The sequence below is a fragment of the Diplotaxodon limnothrissa genome, linkage group LG16, assembly GCF_057381915.1.
Source record: "Diplotaxodon limnothrissa isolate DT_005_m linkage group LG16, D_limnothrissa_male_GT1.1, whole genome shotgun sequence".
Classification (NCBI taxonomy): Eukaryota; Metazoa; Chordata; class Actinopteri; order Cichliformes; family Cichlidae; genus Diplotaxodon; species Diplotaxodon limnothrissa.
The window spans coordinates 26,165,017-26,184,175 of NC_140611.1; the positions used below are offsets into that span (position 1 = coordinate 26,165,017).

The window sequence follows — 19,159 nt, forward strand, 5'->3', positions numbered from 1 at the left end:
ATCACATGTTATGTAAATGTAAATGCCCATGCCTCCACTTTGAACAAAGAGTTCTGCAAATAAAATAAATAGTCTACAAATCCAACCTTAAAGACCCCTCATTACGCTTTTTAAAGATTCTGCGCACAATTGCCATCAATGTGAAATTAACGCGTAATTATTTTTCTCTTTATGACATATGTTGACCTCTTTTTCACAGACACTGTGGTACTGTCCACTTTAGAACCTGCTGGGAGCATCAAAGTTGGATCCACTGGTCTCAGTAACGCTGACAGGCACTTCTGCAAGAAAATCACAAACCATGTGCAGCTGCACACTGCAGATTCTGTCTTCCAATATCAGTTATGCTACATGTAAAAAATGAAAGTATACATAAATATAATGAAATATGCTGTGGTTCTGTAAAGGCGAAGTACAGCAGTACGAAGTGAAGCTCTGGAAGCAGGACTAGGTTTGATGATGCTGACCTCTCCAGGCTTCCAGCCTTGAGTGCTGCCATATGAACTTTATTTACTGGAATAGTATGAAAAACGCTATGAAGCAATGATGAAACATTTTCTAGTTTAACAAACTATTTTTTAAAAATTAATTAAATATACTTTGAATGTCTATATGTGAATGTACAGAGGTATTTGAAGGTAAATGTACATATATGCACACAGGCACACAGAGAGAAAGACTACATACATAAATATTGTAGTATAAATATAAAACAATGGAACACAGATTATGTAGGTCTGTGAGTGTAATGGTGTCTGTGGCTGTGGTACAGGTATGTTTAACTGTATATCTTTGTTGTATGCATATGAATGTGCAGGCATGAATGCACCTGTATGCGTATAGAAGCCATTGGCTGGCCATTTAAAAATGAGAGGAATGTTGCTGTCATAAGAAAGGAAGGAGAGATAAGATCATATAAGGTTATACTTCTTCCTGCTTCCTTTAGAGCCTAAAATGTCAGTTGGTTATACACAGACGAATAATATACAGTGTGTTTTGTTTTATTAAATGTCCACATCTATCTATATGTTACCTTATAATGCTTTATATGCCTTATAATATAATGCTTCTATAGCTGAAAGCCCACTTGAACCGCCAGTGATTTATTTCAAGAATTCCACTCCAGCTTCCACTTTTAGCTCAGTGCATTTCTAAGTGTAACATTTACATTTCTTTCAGCGCTTGAACTTTAATCTTTAAGCGCAGACACTTAAATCAAAACTTCAGCTCCCTTCAGCACGTGTTCCACCTCTTCACAAAGCTTCATCAAAATTAGCTGTTTTTTTGTTTGTTTTTTTATGTATGAAAAGAAAGACAACGTACGGAAATGAAACACAGTACAAAAGAAATCCAGTAAAGGTAAAGGTCATAATGTGTGCCACGAAACCGCTGGGTGACAGCAGGAGGCAGGCGAGCTGTACGCGGAGGAGCAGGCGGCGCACAAACATGCACCGTGCAAGCGCACGAGTGGGGGCCTCGTGAACGCGCACGGTTGGGGCTGTTGCTGTTGCTATGATGCAATGGCGACTGCGCCGTGGGAAGCGAGCGAGGAGTTGAATGAGTTCCCTCCACAGTTGAGGGCAGGCAGCCGCCGACAGTGCCGAGGAGGGACAGACTAGAGGCTGGGAGACGCTGGCAAGGCCCTGTCCCAACACCCTACATGGAAACACGGATCCAGGTGTGTCTGCTAGCCCCGCAGCTAGCCGTGTCATGACGTTTGGAGACATTTCTCACACATCTGTGCGACGTTGCAGCCACACGGGAGAGGAGGCACCAACACCCTATTTGCTCTGAGCCTGAACCAAGTGAGGTGAGGAGGGGCTGTTGTTGTTTCATTGATAATCTTCTGGGCTTGGTCGCATTGTCCTCTCCTCACCGGGCACCAGTGGATCCGTTCGCCCTTCGTGCTGGACCACCATGGCTGAGAGGAGCTCCACCGGGCTGCTGACGATGATGTTAGAGCCCACGCCGGCTCTCGCTATGACCCTGCCTGCTGAGGTCCGGGAGAAGCTGGCGGAGCTGGAACTGGAGCTGTCGGAGGGTAAGTTGCCAACAACATGTACACAAACTAGCACAGCGAGTGGCCCGGAGCGCGCTTTACGCATTATCCACGCGTGTGACAGCAATCAGAACCACCGCCCTTTTATCTGGGTTTTGTACTCGTGTTTGAAAATATGCCAGCATCACCAGAAAAAAACAATCCAAGGAATCTTGCATCAAACTGAACTTCTGCCTTAGTTTGGCTGGTGACTACTGCTCAGGGACGGGTCACATTAAACCAGACCAGACAGCGTTTTGTTTCCCTAATAATGAAGGCAGTGCCGAAGTTTTTAAATACCACACAGTTACGACTCCAAGTATTTGATCGGGTGGCTCTGTCCTAACAGATGCACCGACACACCCATGATACTGATATGTGAGAGCATAACACCAAAGGGTCTGAGGAAAGATTTGAAAAGGTGTAGAAAAAGTAAGTTACAAAGTCAGAGGCCTCACTTAACACCCTGACCCTAACAAGCTGGCCAATTTATTCAAATATGTGCCAATAAGTGTAATGAAGGGGAAAAGTAAGCATGTGGGTGATTTTGTTTTGTGGATATTGCTCCTTGTTCATTTGCTTGTTTGTTTTATTACTGTGCTTAAGTCGCACTTGTAGGCGTGTCTTCTGTTTGACGCTATATTAGTTCTTAATTATAAACCCAAGCAAAGAAAAAGTTAGAACAAGCTGAAATCTCATCATTTGCTCAATTATTTTGGTTTTATATTTTACTTTTAGGTGATTTTTTTTTTTATGAATCTTTTTTGTTTTTTAATCTTTTAGACCAATCATGATGGTTTTCGGTCTTTGTTGGTTGCTTGCAAATACTTATAAAAGTTAAGGTTTCTGCAGCACAGACTGTAACAGTTATAATAGTCTCCAATAAGAAGGTAGTAATGAGTTTTTATTGGCGGTTATATCCATAAAAATTTAATTTCACTACTAGTGAAGCGAGTTAAAGAAATTTTAAATGTTGCAGCTTGAAATTCGCTTGATATTTTCTGTAAACAGCTCCTAAACTTCCTCATATTTGGTGATCATTACACTGAAGCATTGGCACGTAGCTCGGCACAGAGTAAATAAAGATGGGCTTATATTCATGTGCAGTGCTTTTGATGAAAAAGACTCTTGTTCTCACCAACAGTTTCCATTGTTTCCTGTTAATTCAATGAGACTCATTGTTGAACTCCACTTCTTTATTTCTCACGTGGCGAAATTAGCCGAGCTGCAGCAAAGTCTGACTAATTAATGACCTACTTCAAGTCTGATTAGATTTGGAATTTGACCCCAGGGTGGGACCTCTTTTCCCATCAACTCTGGAGAAGATGTTAACTCTATAAACTTGAAAAAAAAAAATGGCGTGAAGTAAAAGAAAACCCACTGATCAGAAAGTCAAAAGTCAAAATCTGGACTGAGTCTTCTCTTCCTGTGTGTCGTGCAGCAGCATCACGCCGGGTTCAGGAGTACACCCGAGGTGCATGCTTTGATAAGCACATTAACTGCGACCCAAACCCTCTAATGGGATAGACATGTTTTCAGGAGCAGCCACCAAACTAATCTATATCTGTCCAGTTTCCTCTTCCTGCTCTCCAAATGTCACATCCTGCCATGTTGAAGCTCTGATAGCTCTATCTCCTCTAGCTTCTCTTCCACTGATACACGCTGTTGTCTCTCCTGCTCCCCCCACCCGCTCGGTCTCACTTTCTCTCCTCACCTCTGTATTTTCTCTATTTTCTCTCACATCAAAGAAAAGGGAATGTCATTTATTTTCCCCTTCTCTCTGCATATCCCTGTGTGCTGCTGTGAACTTTTCACCTTGTGATGTTGCTCCTCAGTCACCTCCCCTCTGCCATCCTGGCCCAGGGCTCAGTAAATGACTCATTTTATGAGAAGTAGATGAGAACTTGAGAGTCGCACAGGTTTTCTATCCTGTTCATTGAGCTCTTCTCTCTGGGACTTCACATGAGGCACGTCTATGTCTGTTGGCGAGACGCATCTTGATGTTTTGTTTTTTGTTTTTTTACCATGCACGAGAGTGCCAACAGTTGTGTGTGTCCTTGTGAGGGAGAGGGAGCACTAGCATTGTATAATTCATGAAGCTGAATAGATGCATCATGTATGTTTTCTTAAGCAGTTTGTCTGCAGCTAGCTGTTTGGATAGCATGAGATGATATTCCAGTGTCAGCATCTTAGGCCTGCTGATGTGTGAAATAAACAATCTGTGCACTCTGATTGAGCTTATAATAAAAACTGTTTTCTCCAGAGATGCATTGATTCTCGTATTTTCAAATCTTGTATTTGGATCACAGTGAGTACGTGTTCAGAAATGCTTGATTTCACTCTGCTGGTGTCCTCAGCCGATTTTGTTTTTCATGGAAAATGTCGCCTAAGTAACTCTTTCTCTGTCCCTTTAATATTGCGAATATGCAGCGTACTTCAGCGATGTTTCCTTATTCAAAAGGCCCATATATTTTAATAATTGGAAAATGCTCTGCAGTGCAGACTTGAGGCTTCTCCGCTGGAGCAGGATAAGTGAACACACTGACTTACTTAAACTCTGGATAAAATGTGAAAGTGGTTTAAAGTCAGTAAAAGTGCGATTCTTAGCATTCCTCCATGAAATTCATGACTAAACCAGTGACATTCAAAGCTTAAAGCATCTCCAGCAATATAGCTACTGGTAGCCAGATGTTGGTGCTTTAAAGCCAGATCCATTCTGGTTGCTGCTATTTCTGCTCTTTCTCTCATGTAGACCTCAGACAGATACACGGGAGTCACATCTGGATATTTTCCACAGTTGTTCTATCCCAAGTGTGGCAACAGCAGGGAATAGTCTGATCTTGACGTGTTTTTGAGGGAGCTGCCCGGTTAGAGTGCAGGGGAGGCATCATACACGGCGCCCACACGCTTGCTGTCTATATAACAGAACGCTTACCCCTTCCTTTCTCATGTGGGCTCTTTTGCCTATCACAGAATTCGTAGCAGCGAGAGAAGTTCAGCTAATGTGTTCTCTGAAAAGTTCAGGCTTCATTGCGTGTGTGAAAACGGCTCTACAGAGATAAGTGTGGTGTCATCAGACTTTCCAACTTTCATCAAACTTGCAGTACGAAGCTGATTGAGAAACTGTGTTTTGTTTTCGGCCTTCAGTCTTTATGTAGGCTGGCTTTGTGAGACACGTAGCTTTTTCAAAAGTGCTGCTTCTCCTCCCACCAAATTCTACACATCATTAAAACGGACCTGTGTTGTTTCTCTGCTGACCTGGATGCAGATCAGTGGCCAAGAGATGGGGCTTAAAGGAGGGCAAGAAGACGAATGATCCCCATTATCTCCTGCAGGGAGGAAAGAGGGAGAAAGACGTGTCTGCTGAGTAATTCATAGGGTCACTCTATCATTCCCTGCTTTTCTGCCCTCCTCCTCTCTTTGCTCTCTAAACCCTCTGATTACGAAGTCTTTTTTAGTCCAGTGCTTGCTGGTGTTTGCTGGGAAACTGCCAAACTCTTGGTTGGTCATTGTGCTTTCCTTGCCTGCTCCCTTTCAGTAAACATTTACAGACGTGCGTGGCAAGTTTTGCTGGTAGTTTAAATGTCGTCTCGCTTCTTTTATAAGTGTTTAGACTCATTGAAACCTTTGTAGAAGTTTTGAGGTGTTTGGAAGATCCAGCAGCACAAGTGTGGCTAATGCTTTCTGCAAACACAATTTTAAAAAAGTGCTTATCACAGTTCAGCAAGCCATGGTTTTCTTTTAATTTGTTCTACTTTTTTACCTATATTCTAGTTTCAGTCGCTGTCCTGACCCAATTACCCCTGAAGATCATTAAAGATTAACGATTTATCCAGTCATTTAGATAAGAGGAAACTTTAGTCTCGCAGGTAAAGAGGTGATCAGGCACTGCCCTGTCAAGTAGTAAAGAAGTAATGAGATGGTGACGATTAAGCTCACACTTGCCTGTCAACCAATGGCACAAGCAAAGGCTTGCTGGTGTAATGACGAGTTGTTTGCATCTAATCGCTGCTAATGGATAAAAACCTTTACTTTGTCACCATTCCCTCCCTCAAAATATGCCTTAATGAAAGGCTGCACAATTAATCAATTTCAATTTTGCATCTCTACAGTCTCATTTTTACCTGACAATTCTGCCACTTGTGCTGCAGAGCGGGGATGCACTGCGTCAAAACAAGCAGCAGTAAATTCTCCCTAAACAGTAATGGCAAGACCGCATTACAGCACTTGACAGAGTGGAAACGGCCAGAGAGGACAGAGACGAAACAAATGTGTCTGCGATGGAGAACAAAACGAGCCACAGAAAGTTGCTGTTGTGAGAGATTTTTCCAATTTCCCAGAGGATTGTAGCCGTCAAAAGCACACATTGTAACTACACTGAGATACATGTTAGAAGGAAACTAGCTGAGAGTTGGTCAGTTGGGACGGGCTCCAGCCTCCGTCTGCAACTCTCACTCGGATAAGTGGTTAAGGAAATGGACGGATGGATTACAGTTATGGCTTCCGGAATTTATGAAACGCTAAAAATGAGATAAAACAATTATTTTCTGCATTTTTTTTTTTTTGCAGCGGTTTCATCTTTCTCTAAACACCCCCTCAAACTATCTCCCCTACTGGCTGTGGTAGGTTTAATTTAGCTTGAGACAACGAGACAGGACGAGAAGTCCAGTAAGGAGCAAAATCGCAGTAACCGTGATCCCAATATGGAGCAAAATAATTGCGACGAGCATTTTTTATTTTTTGCCATAATTGGGCAGCTCTACAGTAGCATACCATGAGGCGTCTGAATCGATCGTGGTCAAAAGCCTGGATACTTGGTGTGGAGAGTGAGTAGCTTTGGTGGCCAGCGCTTTTGTAAAACAGAACCTCTTTGGAAAGTATGAGTGTACAGGAAACCCCTGTGAGCTGGCTCTGAGGTTTTGTTAACGAAAGACCACTCACTGAGGGGTGAGCCCACTTAATTCTCCTGAGTCACGGCTTACTGTGGTCACTTGTGGTCCCGCCGCCCGACTCATGAAGAAAGAAACATGGAGTTCAGCCTATTGTTGAGCAGAACCAAACATCAGATAAATATGGGATCACGCTGTATGCTAAGAGCTTCGAGAACATGTAGGATTTGGGGCGATTAGAGGGCTTTGTACACGGTTCCCAGTTTGCTCTGTAATAGGATCCAAAGGAGAAAAATGTTGAGCTTTGGAGTGATCTAGCAGGTTGCGGTAGCTGCTCCAAAGTCCAGCTCGCGGATGGAGAGGCAGCTTTGCTTTAGCTGTGCCCCTGCTGTGGTGGAGCGTGGAACGTGGTGGGTCATAAATATTTCACGGGTGTGCCTCAGAGCACAGCAGAGCTTCGGATTCTCCCGCTGCTCTTATGTACAGACCCCCCTGCTTATGCCAGTCTGTTTGCTCTCGGCTTGTGTCTCTGAATGCTTTGTCGAGGTGGTCCTTTCTATTTATGGGATGCAAAACCACATAGCTGTGTTTTTCATTTAAACCAGCAATGATCCACAGAAGCAGCTATTGTCATACCAGTCTGCTTTGTTCCTCTCTACTGTAGGTCCTTTTTTTTTTGTTTGTTTTTTTTTTTAAATACGTCTCAACATCCTGACTCTTGTCTTTTATGGGAGTTCTGAATATTTAATAGATGTAGTGTGTGAATGTAATATCTAAAATATGACCTTTTCCTCCACTTGTTTTTTCAGCTGTGGATGAGTGTACATTGTTACATTTTCAACAGCTCTGTAATCTTGGTGTCACTCTGTGTTAGAGTTATAATGCTTTCAGTTTCTGTAAGTGCAACTGATGTTTATTAATAACAATCAGTACAATTTTAATACATGTTAATATTGTGACGTTTTACCATTCTTTTAAATTCCCTGCTGTTTTCTCCGTGGAAGGATTGGGACAGATTTTGTCTTAGATGGATTTTAAAGTTTGTTCTCAGATAACACACAAGTGCTTCTCGCTCTGTCTCTGAACACATTCAGCAAATATCTCGGTGAGACATTTGATTCTGGTAATGGATTTAACCATAAAATGACACACACTTACTGGTGCTGTCTCAACAGTGTTTTATTGCTTGTGGTTGAAACTCATAGCAGAAAGTGCTGATTTTGGTCACCCTGTGAAACCCATCTTCTGTATGGAGCTCTCAACATACAGCAGCGTCCAATGCATGTTGCGATTAAGATCAAATGACTGTAGACTTGTTTTAATTAACATAAAACTAAATTGATGAGTGTTTTGTTTTTTTGTTTTTTTTGCAGTTTTATAGAAACGTTACGCTTAATCAGAGATTAAGTGCCAATCAGCAGCCGAAATGAGAAGCAAATGAGCCCATTTAGTTGTTGCATTGGCACATGGGCACAGTTAAGGCTCATGAAGGTTTAACTGTAGTGTGGCATGCATGTCTGCTTGCTATTGTTGCAACGAATTATGTAAGTGTACTTGTCGTATTCAGCACTCTGGTATGATGAAGCAGTGACCTTGATTATATCTGCAGTGCACTGTGGGTTGTGGATTGTTTAACGTTTTGCATGCATAAGTTATGGGGTGGACTAACACCTATTTTAATCCAAAAATGCTATTTTAAGTATATTTGTAATCATATTTAATTGTATAGGTTTTTCTTTCCCAGTGACAGTGGCAATGCAAAGAATAGTTCTTTCTCCATTCATCCATTCATTTAGAAAGCTCAGATAGCTGACTGGAGGCATTACTAAGATGACTGATGAGCCTTGGTTCCACAAGGACTTTCTAGCATTTCTTGTGGGTATATATCAGATTACGAAGCCAAAAAAAGTTAATTAAAGAGCCGAAATCATTGGACCTTTGCACTGGTCAGGGCTCATTAATTATTATAAAGTAGAGGCTGTGCTATACTTACATTGGTAAATGCTGGCAGCTCACCTGGCTGCTACTGCATGTGCTGCATACAGTATAATGTATGTTTCCCTGTGTTTTTATGTTAGCTTGAGTGTCCTGCTTTTGTGCTCTCTTGTATATCGCGTCTCTGTGCACTAAGATCATTAGGGGGTTTTGGGGGGTTTTTTTCTGTCTAATTCCACTACCTACATAGCTGTGTGCAATGGTGCCAGCTTCCAGCTATGACACCATCCTGCCTAAAGCTTCCACTGAGCTCTGTAGTCTGCTAAGAAGCGCTACTCACTGTTAAAATACAAATAGATATAAAGGTGTGTTCTTTTTTTTTTTTTGCACCTTAAGTTCAGAATGGCTTCCTTTGTTTGATGTGTGGCAGATATTGTGTCTTTGGTGCTATCGGTGACTCAGTGTATGTGTCCTTGCTGCTGAAGAAATGGCATGTGCATAGAAAGCATGGCTGTGCGGCAGGCACTGGTGCCAGGGAGATCTGCTGACCAAACAAGCCGCATGCCTTACTTCAAGGACACGTTGCAATTTTCACGCTCTGTCCACTGGATTCTTCTGCCCCAAAAGGCTTTCGTTATGCCTCAATCAGCTTTCTGGTGTAAATTCTTTCCTGCCAGTTCACCTGTCTGTATGTGGGTGTGCTTGATTCCTGCCAAAGGCACGGCTTCACATTAGGGGTAGAAACCAGCTCAGGACAGAAAGTGGGATAATTGCAGCGTGTTCTCATCGGGTAGCTTTTATCTCCCTAAATGCTGTAAATTAAACCTCCAAAAGATAATGAATTTTCCCTCCACAAGAACACAGTGTCCACAACACTTTTACTGCAGTGTTTTCTAAGTGCAAAGTGAATTGCTTGCAGAGTATTGAAGGGTGTGCAGGCGTGAGGTTAGTGAGCTGTGCCGAAAGCCTTCCCACTGTACAAAGTTATTCAGAGCCCAAGGTGAAATCATCAGTTCATCCACACAGCCTTTCATCACTCTTGCTGTTTTATTTGATCAGAATTCTTCGTGCTTAATATTTGACTTCTGCATTTGCAGCTGAATATATTCACAACACGTTTCCAGACATCAGAGCTGTACTTACCCGTGCACCCTTTCATGCATAGATTCATTGTGTAACATCGGCTGCTTCTGTTAAAATCTTCTGACACAGCGTCAACACCACTACATCTCATCCACTGCACTCATTAATGCCTTTATGAAGATGTAAGCTAATAAGTCGAGTATTTCAGGTGATATTTTATTCACAGGATAATAAGGAGTGGAACTGTCTTGTGTGGAAGCACCTTTTCTTTTGTGATTGTTTTAAGTCAGCCAGTGTTTAAAATTCCACGTTCAAGTAAAATGTGTGATGCTAATTCACTCCAGAGATGCGTCTGGTCAGCGCTGTCGGCACATACCAGCTTCTTTTGAGTCTTTCTGGTCGGGAGCCTGCAGAGCTCAACCTACATAGCATGGCGGCACCATGTGGCGTCTGCTGAACCCGGCCAGACGGCGATCAGACGTCAGTAACAGTAAAGAGGAAGGATGATAAGGACCGCATGTGCTGTTGAGAAAATGTCAAATTTTGATTCTGGGGCTGTTTGTTGCAGAGATTGATGCCCAATTAGATTGCGCTGATAATAGTTTGGGATGGATTCCAAAAAAACCCCAACTTTGATGTTGGAATAAAAGCTAATGAGAGCTGTCTGAAAAGTCAAAAAACAAACTCTGATTTTTCTTTTCTCGCTATTCAGTCAATGTCTAGACCCACTCAGGTGTGATACGCTGATCAAAGACAAACACGGCCCTTTGTAGCTGCATTGTGAGCCTTCCTGGTGAAAAACAAACATACAGAAAATGCCGGGAATGTGCTGTGACCTATCAACTTAACCATGAGGAGAGGGCTTAACAAATCCCCCGACCACTGCTGGAGGGCACAGCTGCATACAGCAAAAGAGAAGGCTAGCATAGCAGGTTGTCCCAGCCTTTTACAAGAACAAGGCTGGTTACCCCCTCGTCTTTTCCTCATTCCCTTAGGTGTCCCTGTGGAATATAAGAGGGAAGTAACACACAAGAAACGAACCAGCTTGTTTCATTTCTTTTTTATTGTTGGGGCAGACTCGACTCACATACCAGAAAATGTGTTTTCAGTCTGTTCGCTCCGAACAGGCAGACAGTTTTAGGTGAGCTGTGCTTCTGTTTCTCTCCAGAGACTTCTCAGCACGTAACTTTAGCCAGAAAGAAAGCAGGGATGCAAAGCGAAGGCAAGTCAGGACTGCATTTAAAGCTCCTAAGGCATAACCGAGAAAATATGGGGACTCCTTCTGCATTTGATAATTACCGACTAGTGTCTAAAAGCAAAAGGCTGTAAATCATCTCAATAAAATCCAAGTTATTTATTTTTTTATGAGACTTTCTTTTTTTGGCTGAAAGTTGTAATTGCTGCATTTCATCACATGGTATGTAATATCTGCTGCACAGACTCTTAAAAATAAAAACAAACAATACAATTACACTACGGCTGCTGTGGGACATGTTGTTTGAACTTAGCAGCCTGGTGCCGTTATTGAAGGTTTTATCCAACCGTAGGATAAATAATTTAATAAGCACTTGTAGCGTTATGATGTCCACATTTTAATCTGTTGTTTACCATGTTTTCAAGTTGTAGCATGTAAACAGGGACGGGTCTGAAGTATATTCTTTTACGAGCTAGTGCATCTTTAGTTCACTTAAAGCACCTAAAGCAAATTTGGCATTGAAATAAAAGTTTCCCATCCAGTCAGACAGATTCTGTACTGTGACAGTGTGGGGGCACAGCTGAAGTGGCTGTCAAAACGTTAAAAATGTGAGGCAGATATTTGCCAAATGCTGATAACGCCTCTTCAGATAGGACAAGGAAAATCACATGAGATTGTAATAAAAGCCCTGGGGCTACCCGACTCTTTTGTAAAGGAAAACAAAGGCAAACTCAAGGTTTTCACAGGGCTTAGGTGCTGTCAGGATCTTGGGGTTAAAATAATTGAAAATACTTGTCAGTTTTTTTTCCTTTTTTTCACATTTTAATTATTTAAAAAACAATTTTAAAAAGCTCTGACACTTTTTGTGCTTGTGGATAAATTCTGTTAATCTCACAAAATAACATGTTTGAGATTTTCACAGTATTTTTTTGTCCTGTCTCCCTCCACTCACCCTGAACTGCAGGAGGTTTCTTCCTGTTAAAATGAGTTTTGGAGAACAAAGAGTTTTTCTTGTAATTTAAAGCTCATTGAGGTGGCCGTTGTTGTGATTTAGTAATATATGAATAAAATTGAACTGAAGATGTAAATATACATCAACGCAACATTTGAACCATCAACCTAACAATTTGTTTTGAGACATGGACAGGTTTCTTCTGGGGTTGCCTGATTGTGTCTGATACCAGACAAGAACTTGCTTCTTCATGCTTTGGTGAATTGCAGGATCGGCCTTCTTAAGGACGTATATGCATCTTTAATGTGGGTTTGGAGGCTGGAGCAAAGCCTGTGACTTCGTTGTCCCTCTGGAGCTGTACTGGGGATACACTTCTGCCATTGGGAAGGGCGTTTCCATGGGGGTTTTGTTTTTGGTTTGCCACATGTTTAACTGTGTCAAAGTAATCTCCATATACCATTATTTTATAACAGAATAGGTTTTTGTAAAAAAACAAAAAAAAAGTTAAAATAAACCCCAAAAACATCAAATTTGAACCTTAGCGAACCTATAACAAGCTTACAAGTAGTTACAATAGTAACCCATCTACATTACAAGCGTTTAAGATTGACCATATTCCTCTTTCCATATGAACTGGTGACAGACACGAGTCTGAACCAAAGGGAACATTTCTGGATTTATAAATCACAGACCACTAAATACTCCCGTTCCCCACCCGCCCTTTGCTTTTTCTATTTCCTTTTTTTAAAAATAAACCTTATTTGCCTTTGCATTCCTGTTGTCTGTGGCTGCTGCTGCTGTGTGCATGATGAATGTTTTGGGCTTGGTATTGATATTTTCTGGGCTCCTGCATGTGTCCAGGTTTTGAAGATTGGTGGAGCTTCACAGGTGGAATATTCCCCTCTCACTCTAAGTGGAAGCTTTCCACAAGGTCCTTGCTGGAACACCTTTATAAAAGATCCAGTGAACTCTAATAAACCCTATTTCACTGCCTGATAAAGGGTTGTGTGCCGAAACACTTTTTTTAAAGGTTAAACTTGACCATGCTGTGAGAATAAACGTTATTTGAAAAGCAAGTGCCTTGGAGTTCTTTGATGATTTAAGCTTGAAATATCTGTAGTTGTGAAATAGGCTACATTATTTATATGCTGTCTCTGTCTGCTAACGTTGTTGTTTACAGGATTTACTCCCTGCCAGAAAAAACTATGCATCATTTATCTCTTTTTGTTGTCGTTGACACTTACCTTATTGATGGTGTACAACTTGTTATACAAGTCGCCTGCTGTATGAGTTAACTGCACAGAGATATGTTAGATAGTGAGTGTCTATCACATAGCAATCGCACATTCATTAAATCGCTGATTGACAGCTCATTAAAGCCACCTCTTTGTGTATCTATGTGTGTGTCTGCGTTTGTGCACACAAAACATTCGATCTGATATGTCGCTCAAATACCTTTTTACATTGATTCGGCTTATCGTGCTCCACAAAAGCACTAGAAGGTGTTTAAAAAGGTAAGATATTATCCAAGTTGTCTGACTGGTGCTGTAACGCTCTGCTCCCCACAAATAGAAACTTTTAAATCTGGCTTAACTTTCGGTTTTCAAACCTTATTGTCATCGCTTTGGTTATTTTGACCAGTAGAAATGAAAGCCGCAGCCACTAACATACAGCCTAAGTTATAAGAAGCTGAAAGGATAATGATTAGGTAATGACATAATAATAATAATAGTAATAACACTAATCGTGATGTTGCGATGGGTTAAAAAGCAATAGGGACATCTTTCCTGCTGCTGAATTAACTGACACAACCATCTGCTGCAAGCCAAACACGTCTCAGAGAGAGTCCGAGACGATGAGAGTTTTAACTCCACGTTTAAACCTCTAAATATCAGCTTCCTGTGTTAAACACACCTCAGCTTTGAAATAACACAATAAAAGGTTGTGATAGTCAGGAACAAAACCTCTCTCCCGCCTCTTGAAAACTTCTAAAGATGAGCCAGCAAACGGTTTCTTGATCAAAGGGGAGGTGCAGCATCTTACTAAGTCCATGTTTGGCATTGTATCAACTGGGCTTATCTATGTAGTAACTGTATGTCTTTGTAACTAAACAGTAGTTTTCCTGTAAATTTGCTGGGCTTTTAAAGTAAAAAAAAAAAAAAAAAAAAAGTCAGCTAGGACTTATTATCAAAGGAGGTTGTGTGCAATCTCCATTCCTGAGTAATGATGTATGAATTTGGTCTCATTCTCTGCAAGTTCAAAGTCTAAACTAATCAGTGTGATACTTTCTCTGCCACTAACTGATGTTCTACTGATACTGCGCTCACAGTGGAGCGCGGGGTTGAGGTGTTTTACTCCGAAGAACCTTTCCAAGCTAATGAATACATTTAAATGAGCAGAACTCAGGAAACACTTTGTCCGTACTGAGATCATATCAGTATAGGTGCCAATGTGCGGCGGTGTGGTGTCTGGCTGCTCTCATGAAATCAAACATTTGGTGTTTGGAGTTTTGGCGATTGCCGCCACGCCCTGAAAATATTGAATAACCTCCTCGGTGTTACGTGTGGAATCCCAGGCACTTTGGGGTGAACAATGGCACGGATACAACTTTAAGCTGACTCGTAATCTAATATAACACACACATATACACACACGTCATTGCTCACAACATTCCTGACATAGAGGTCTCAGTCCTCAGCAGACTGTGGGTAATGCTCACGGCTGCCGTCCTATAACAAGTTTGTGCGACTCGCCCCGCGATGACAGGTGAAGCTCAGTTGTTACATTTTGATTCTCATATGTCTGGTCACCATTAACGGCGCTCCCTCTGCTTTGTCTGCTTTGACTGTTGGCCAAGAAACTAATTACACAACCCCATATAAGGCACCCCGATTCCCCTCTCTTTTACAGCTGCAGTTTACTTGTCTATTATTGAAATTTTTAGCTGTGTGCTCTCAGATGCTGCACAGATGTCGTGCTTGCTAGACATTACACGTACTTACATCAGTACCTTTTACCCAATCAAGCTTTGTAACGAACATGTTGCTGCATTGCACAGTTTTTTTCTGTAGTTTTTTTTGTGTGCTTTAAAGCTGCTTAAATCCTTGTCTTAACTTCTCTAAGTCATAAGAATCAAACAGGTGTTGGATTAGCTATTTCACATCGTTGGCTTTATTCTGTCTTCCATTAGCAAAGCGAATCTTAAGTCTCCGCTGCCAACAAGTGGCGGATATCTGCTGGCAGGCTCTGCTTGTATGTGAAGCCCCTGACGACACGCTTTGTCTGCAGCCTCCATTTGTGCGGTATGTGAGCGAGTAAGCCATATGACCTGAAAATCAGACAGCTAACCCATGACAGAATTGCTGCTGCTGCTGCTTCCTTGTCCCCTCCTTGTTATCTAATTTGATAAGTCAAACTAAATTTGATTTTACTGCTGTGAGGCTGGGTCTATATTTAGCCAGCGGGACATTAAATCATACTACTCTTGCAACCAGGTGATTTTACTTGATGCAGAAAGAGTATCTATAGTATTTATAGTCAATACGTGAACCTTTATTTAGTTTTCAGTATTTCTTTTAAAAAATGTGGTTTACTCTAACTTAGTTTCCAGAGTGGGTCTTCTGGTTTCAACGTTTTGTTTCGGAACAAAGGGGGAATTTCTGGTGGTTATCAGAGGGAAATTTTAAGAAGTTCAGAATAGGTATTACATTACAAACCCAGCATTTTCTTTGAAGGCAGCTGACTCAGTCATGTAGGCATCACTGTCTCTCTAGTTTTACTTACATTTCACCAGTCTAGTTTTTATTTTTATCCCAGACTGGAAAACAACAACTTCTTCCAAACCTAGTTTTAGTTAACTCGAGACACATTTCTGCACAGCTGCCAAAGGTCTGCTTCAGTGGGAAGATGCCAACTATATCGCTGATGAATTATGCAGTTCCTGCTGGTTCTCAACTTGTGCACCTCCTCAAGTTATCCCTTTAACAGTTCCGCTTTTTTATTGTAAATAAAAAAAAAAAAAAGTTTTGCCCCTTTCTGTGTTGTGTACTGTAAGCAGTCATAGAAATTCAGTAATCGTCATACTGACCAAGCTACTGAAAATGTCTGAAAATGTGGAAGAAGTCGCTGAGGGAAGATGATTTCTATTTAAAGGTGACCTTTAATTCCAGACATGCAGTTTGGTCTGGTTTTCTGGCCTTAAATCCACTCCATCCAAGTTGAATCTATAAAGAGAGTTGTATTTTCATGTCTGCGTTCAAACAGTCAACTGGAAAAAAAGAGAAGCGAGGAAAATCACAAGACCTGCATTTACATTTTCCCTATACAGAAAGGACCCAGTGAAAAAGTGCATTTGGTATTGTATTGCATCTGAACTGTAATATTAGTACTCTTAATAACAATGCATGCTCATACTAAACATGGCCAAAGTTTCAAATATTTAAGTCAGCATATATGAGGCACAAGTTCTAGCTTACAGCTGCTCTAAGCACTTGGTTTCAGACTTTTTTTTTTTAACTTGTGGCTCTGTATGCTGTTAGTGAGGACGAACACCCTTAATATCTGTCTGAGGCATTCGACTCTGGCTGTGAGCACCGAAAATTCAGTTTACAATGGGCAGCCGATCAGAAGAAAGGAGAGAGTAAAGGAAGAGTAGCTGAAACTCCTTCTGTCAGGCTGTGGATGAACTGAGTCTGCACCAAGGCCCGTATAAGATAAATAAGCATTATTTTGAACTGTCAGTCATGCAAAGCTACTCTAATAGAGTCCAAGAATAAAAAATATACTTTTGGACATGAACATAATGTAGCCCCATTAATCACTGCATGTACTGGTGCATACAGAAGTAAAAACATCATCAGTATTGGCGAGGTCTTTTTTTTTTTCTTTTAAGCAAAGGATCTAAGCTTTCAAAAAGATAACTGCAGCATCTAAATCTACTCCATGGATCATCTCTTTGATCCTCTGTAAAGAATCGTCAAGTATTCTCTACAGGCCCCAGCAGGGTCCTCCTTAAGGCCTTGACCAACGACCCGCTGTCACTGATGCCGCATCAGGATGAGTGTTTTATCCCCTGCAGGTTACAGAAGATGAATGATAAAGGCTAAGACAAAAATTCAGCTGAGCTACTATCAATCTGCAGTTTTCTGTGGGGTGAAAGGAACTGGTCGCAGGCTGGAGACCATGTGCTCTAGGATAGTCTGGCTTCACGGTCATACGGGACCCCTGCTCTGCTCTCCCCCCCTTATGTGTGTGTACAGATAAAAAACACACAGGCAGTCTTTCTCTTGTGTCACACAGTCTGTTGGTTGATTTAGGCGTGAGTTTGGCCCCCAGCTCACATGTGTATAAGTGCAAAAGCAGACCCTGTACTGGACGTCTTGTCTGGGTCTCTGTGGAACTGACCATTTATTCTGGTTCTTTGCCTATGTTTTTTCTCTCCTGTGAGGTCTGATGGAGAGCACTGGAGAGTGCTGTTCTCAGTGAAAAATGCTGTTACAAGACTTAGCCAGGAAAAGAGTTTGTTTTCGTCTTTGGAATTAGCTCCACTTGTTTTTGAAGTATCAACTCACAAGTTAAACCCCACCCATAGCAATCCAATACTGGTTCCACAAATAAGGAATATTTTGTCTGGTGCAACGGACTGGTATTTATTAATTGCATTTTTTGGGGATGTTTATTTTGAAACAATATGTTACAGAAGTTCAGGCATTCCTGTGGTGAGTTTGTAAATCTTTTGGCTTGATCATGAAGATTGGCCAGTAATTCCAGAGGTTTGAATTGAACCTATTTACACACAACAGTTGGCACATGCGTGATAATCGTAAACGGTCTCTTTCTAAGAAGTATACACAAATATTTGTCTGTGTTTCTGTATGAAACACCATGTAATGATTTTGGAGGGTCCCCAGTGAGGGAGAGGCTTCAGCATATTAGCAAATAGAGGCCGATTAACCTTCAGTGCTTTTAGTAGATGGTATCGGCTGGATAGTGTTACTGAGCAAAAGCCCCGTGAATGATATCACTCCAGCTGACTCTCTACTGTGCCTTATCTTCTGCATGTCCTGGATGAACGCCGAGCAGCCCAGCCTGCGCCTTTGAATTGTGGGCGTGTGAGGAATGTGTGGTCGGACAAAAAGGCATTGGAGGGCTTTGAGGCATTTTAGAACAACCATATTATTCAGTTATTTTTTTATTTTTTTCATGCGGCCGTGAGAGGTTTAAGAGTACCTCGAGCAACTGGTGAAATAGACTCCAAGAAGTAGTCTGTTTGACAGACATGGACAAACAAGCCTCTTTGGTCGCTGCTATTCTGTTTGTTTATGTGATTTAATGCACATTACCTATCATGAATCACCGGGATTGTTTTCCTGCAAGATGTAAATTCTCAGCCTCTGAAGCTACACTTCAAGGCTCTGAGGAAACATGTTTGTCAGAGTGATCGTTCACACATGCTTCAGGAGATGTTGGGTTTCTTTGGGGGATATTGTAAGTCTGCTGTCAGTCTTTCCCTTTCTTCTCTCCCTCATGCATGCTTTAAAGAGCGCGAGGCTAACCTCGGCTCACCTCAGGCTGGAATCTACCGTATTTTTCTTTTTTCCCTGGGTTTGTTTCCTTCTCTCTGCCTGTCAGATTCCTTGCTGAGAGGCTCACTGAAGGGTGTGACTGCTGAAAATAATGCTCAAAGTTTCAGAGGGGAAGATATTGATTGAGGAGCCAGAGGATGGCGAAGCAAAGCGAAAGTCGGGATGAGGGAGTGGCTGATGGTGAGAGGGGAGACTAAAGAACTGATAGGTGGAAATAATGACCAGAAGAAAGATGAGAGTGTGAAGGCTGGAATGATAACAAAAGATATCTCCTTGGTGTAGGGAACGGGATGAAACATGTAGAGAGATTTGTGATGTGTGTCCAGGAATAGATAAATTCAATTCGCCTGTCCTGGGATTTTTTATACTATTTATGACAAAGTAGCCCTTTCAGTGATTTATTGATTTACAGCAATTGATCGTGAAAGGTAAGACTGTGAACATGTCTGTAGATGTTCTTAAAATTTGTTAGGCCTTTTCCCA

General features: G+C 41.6%; 1 protein-coding gene across 2 annotated transcripts in view; it reads left to right on the top strand.

Moving 5' to 3' along the window:
• The first annotated feature begins 1,547 nt into the window (after nt 1–1,547).
• dip2a (DIP2 acetate--CoA ligase A) overlaps nt 1,548–19,159 on the top strand; it is an 89,337-nt gene continuing 71,725 nt past the window's right edge. For both annotated transcript variants that reach the window (XM_085375284.1, XM_085375283.1), the window contains exon 1: nt 1,548–2,041. In XM_085375284.1, coding sequence (XP_085231410.1) covers nt 1,918–2,041 — 124 coding nt within the window. In that variant the 5' untranslated portion in view covers nt 1,548–1,917. The remainder of the gene's footprint in view (nt 2,042–19,159) is intronic.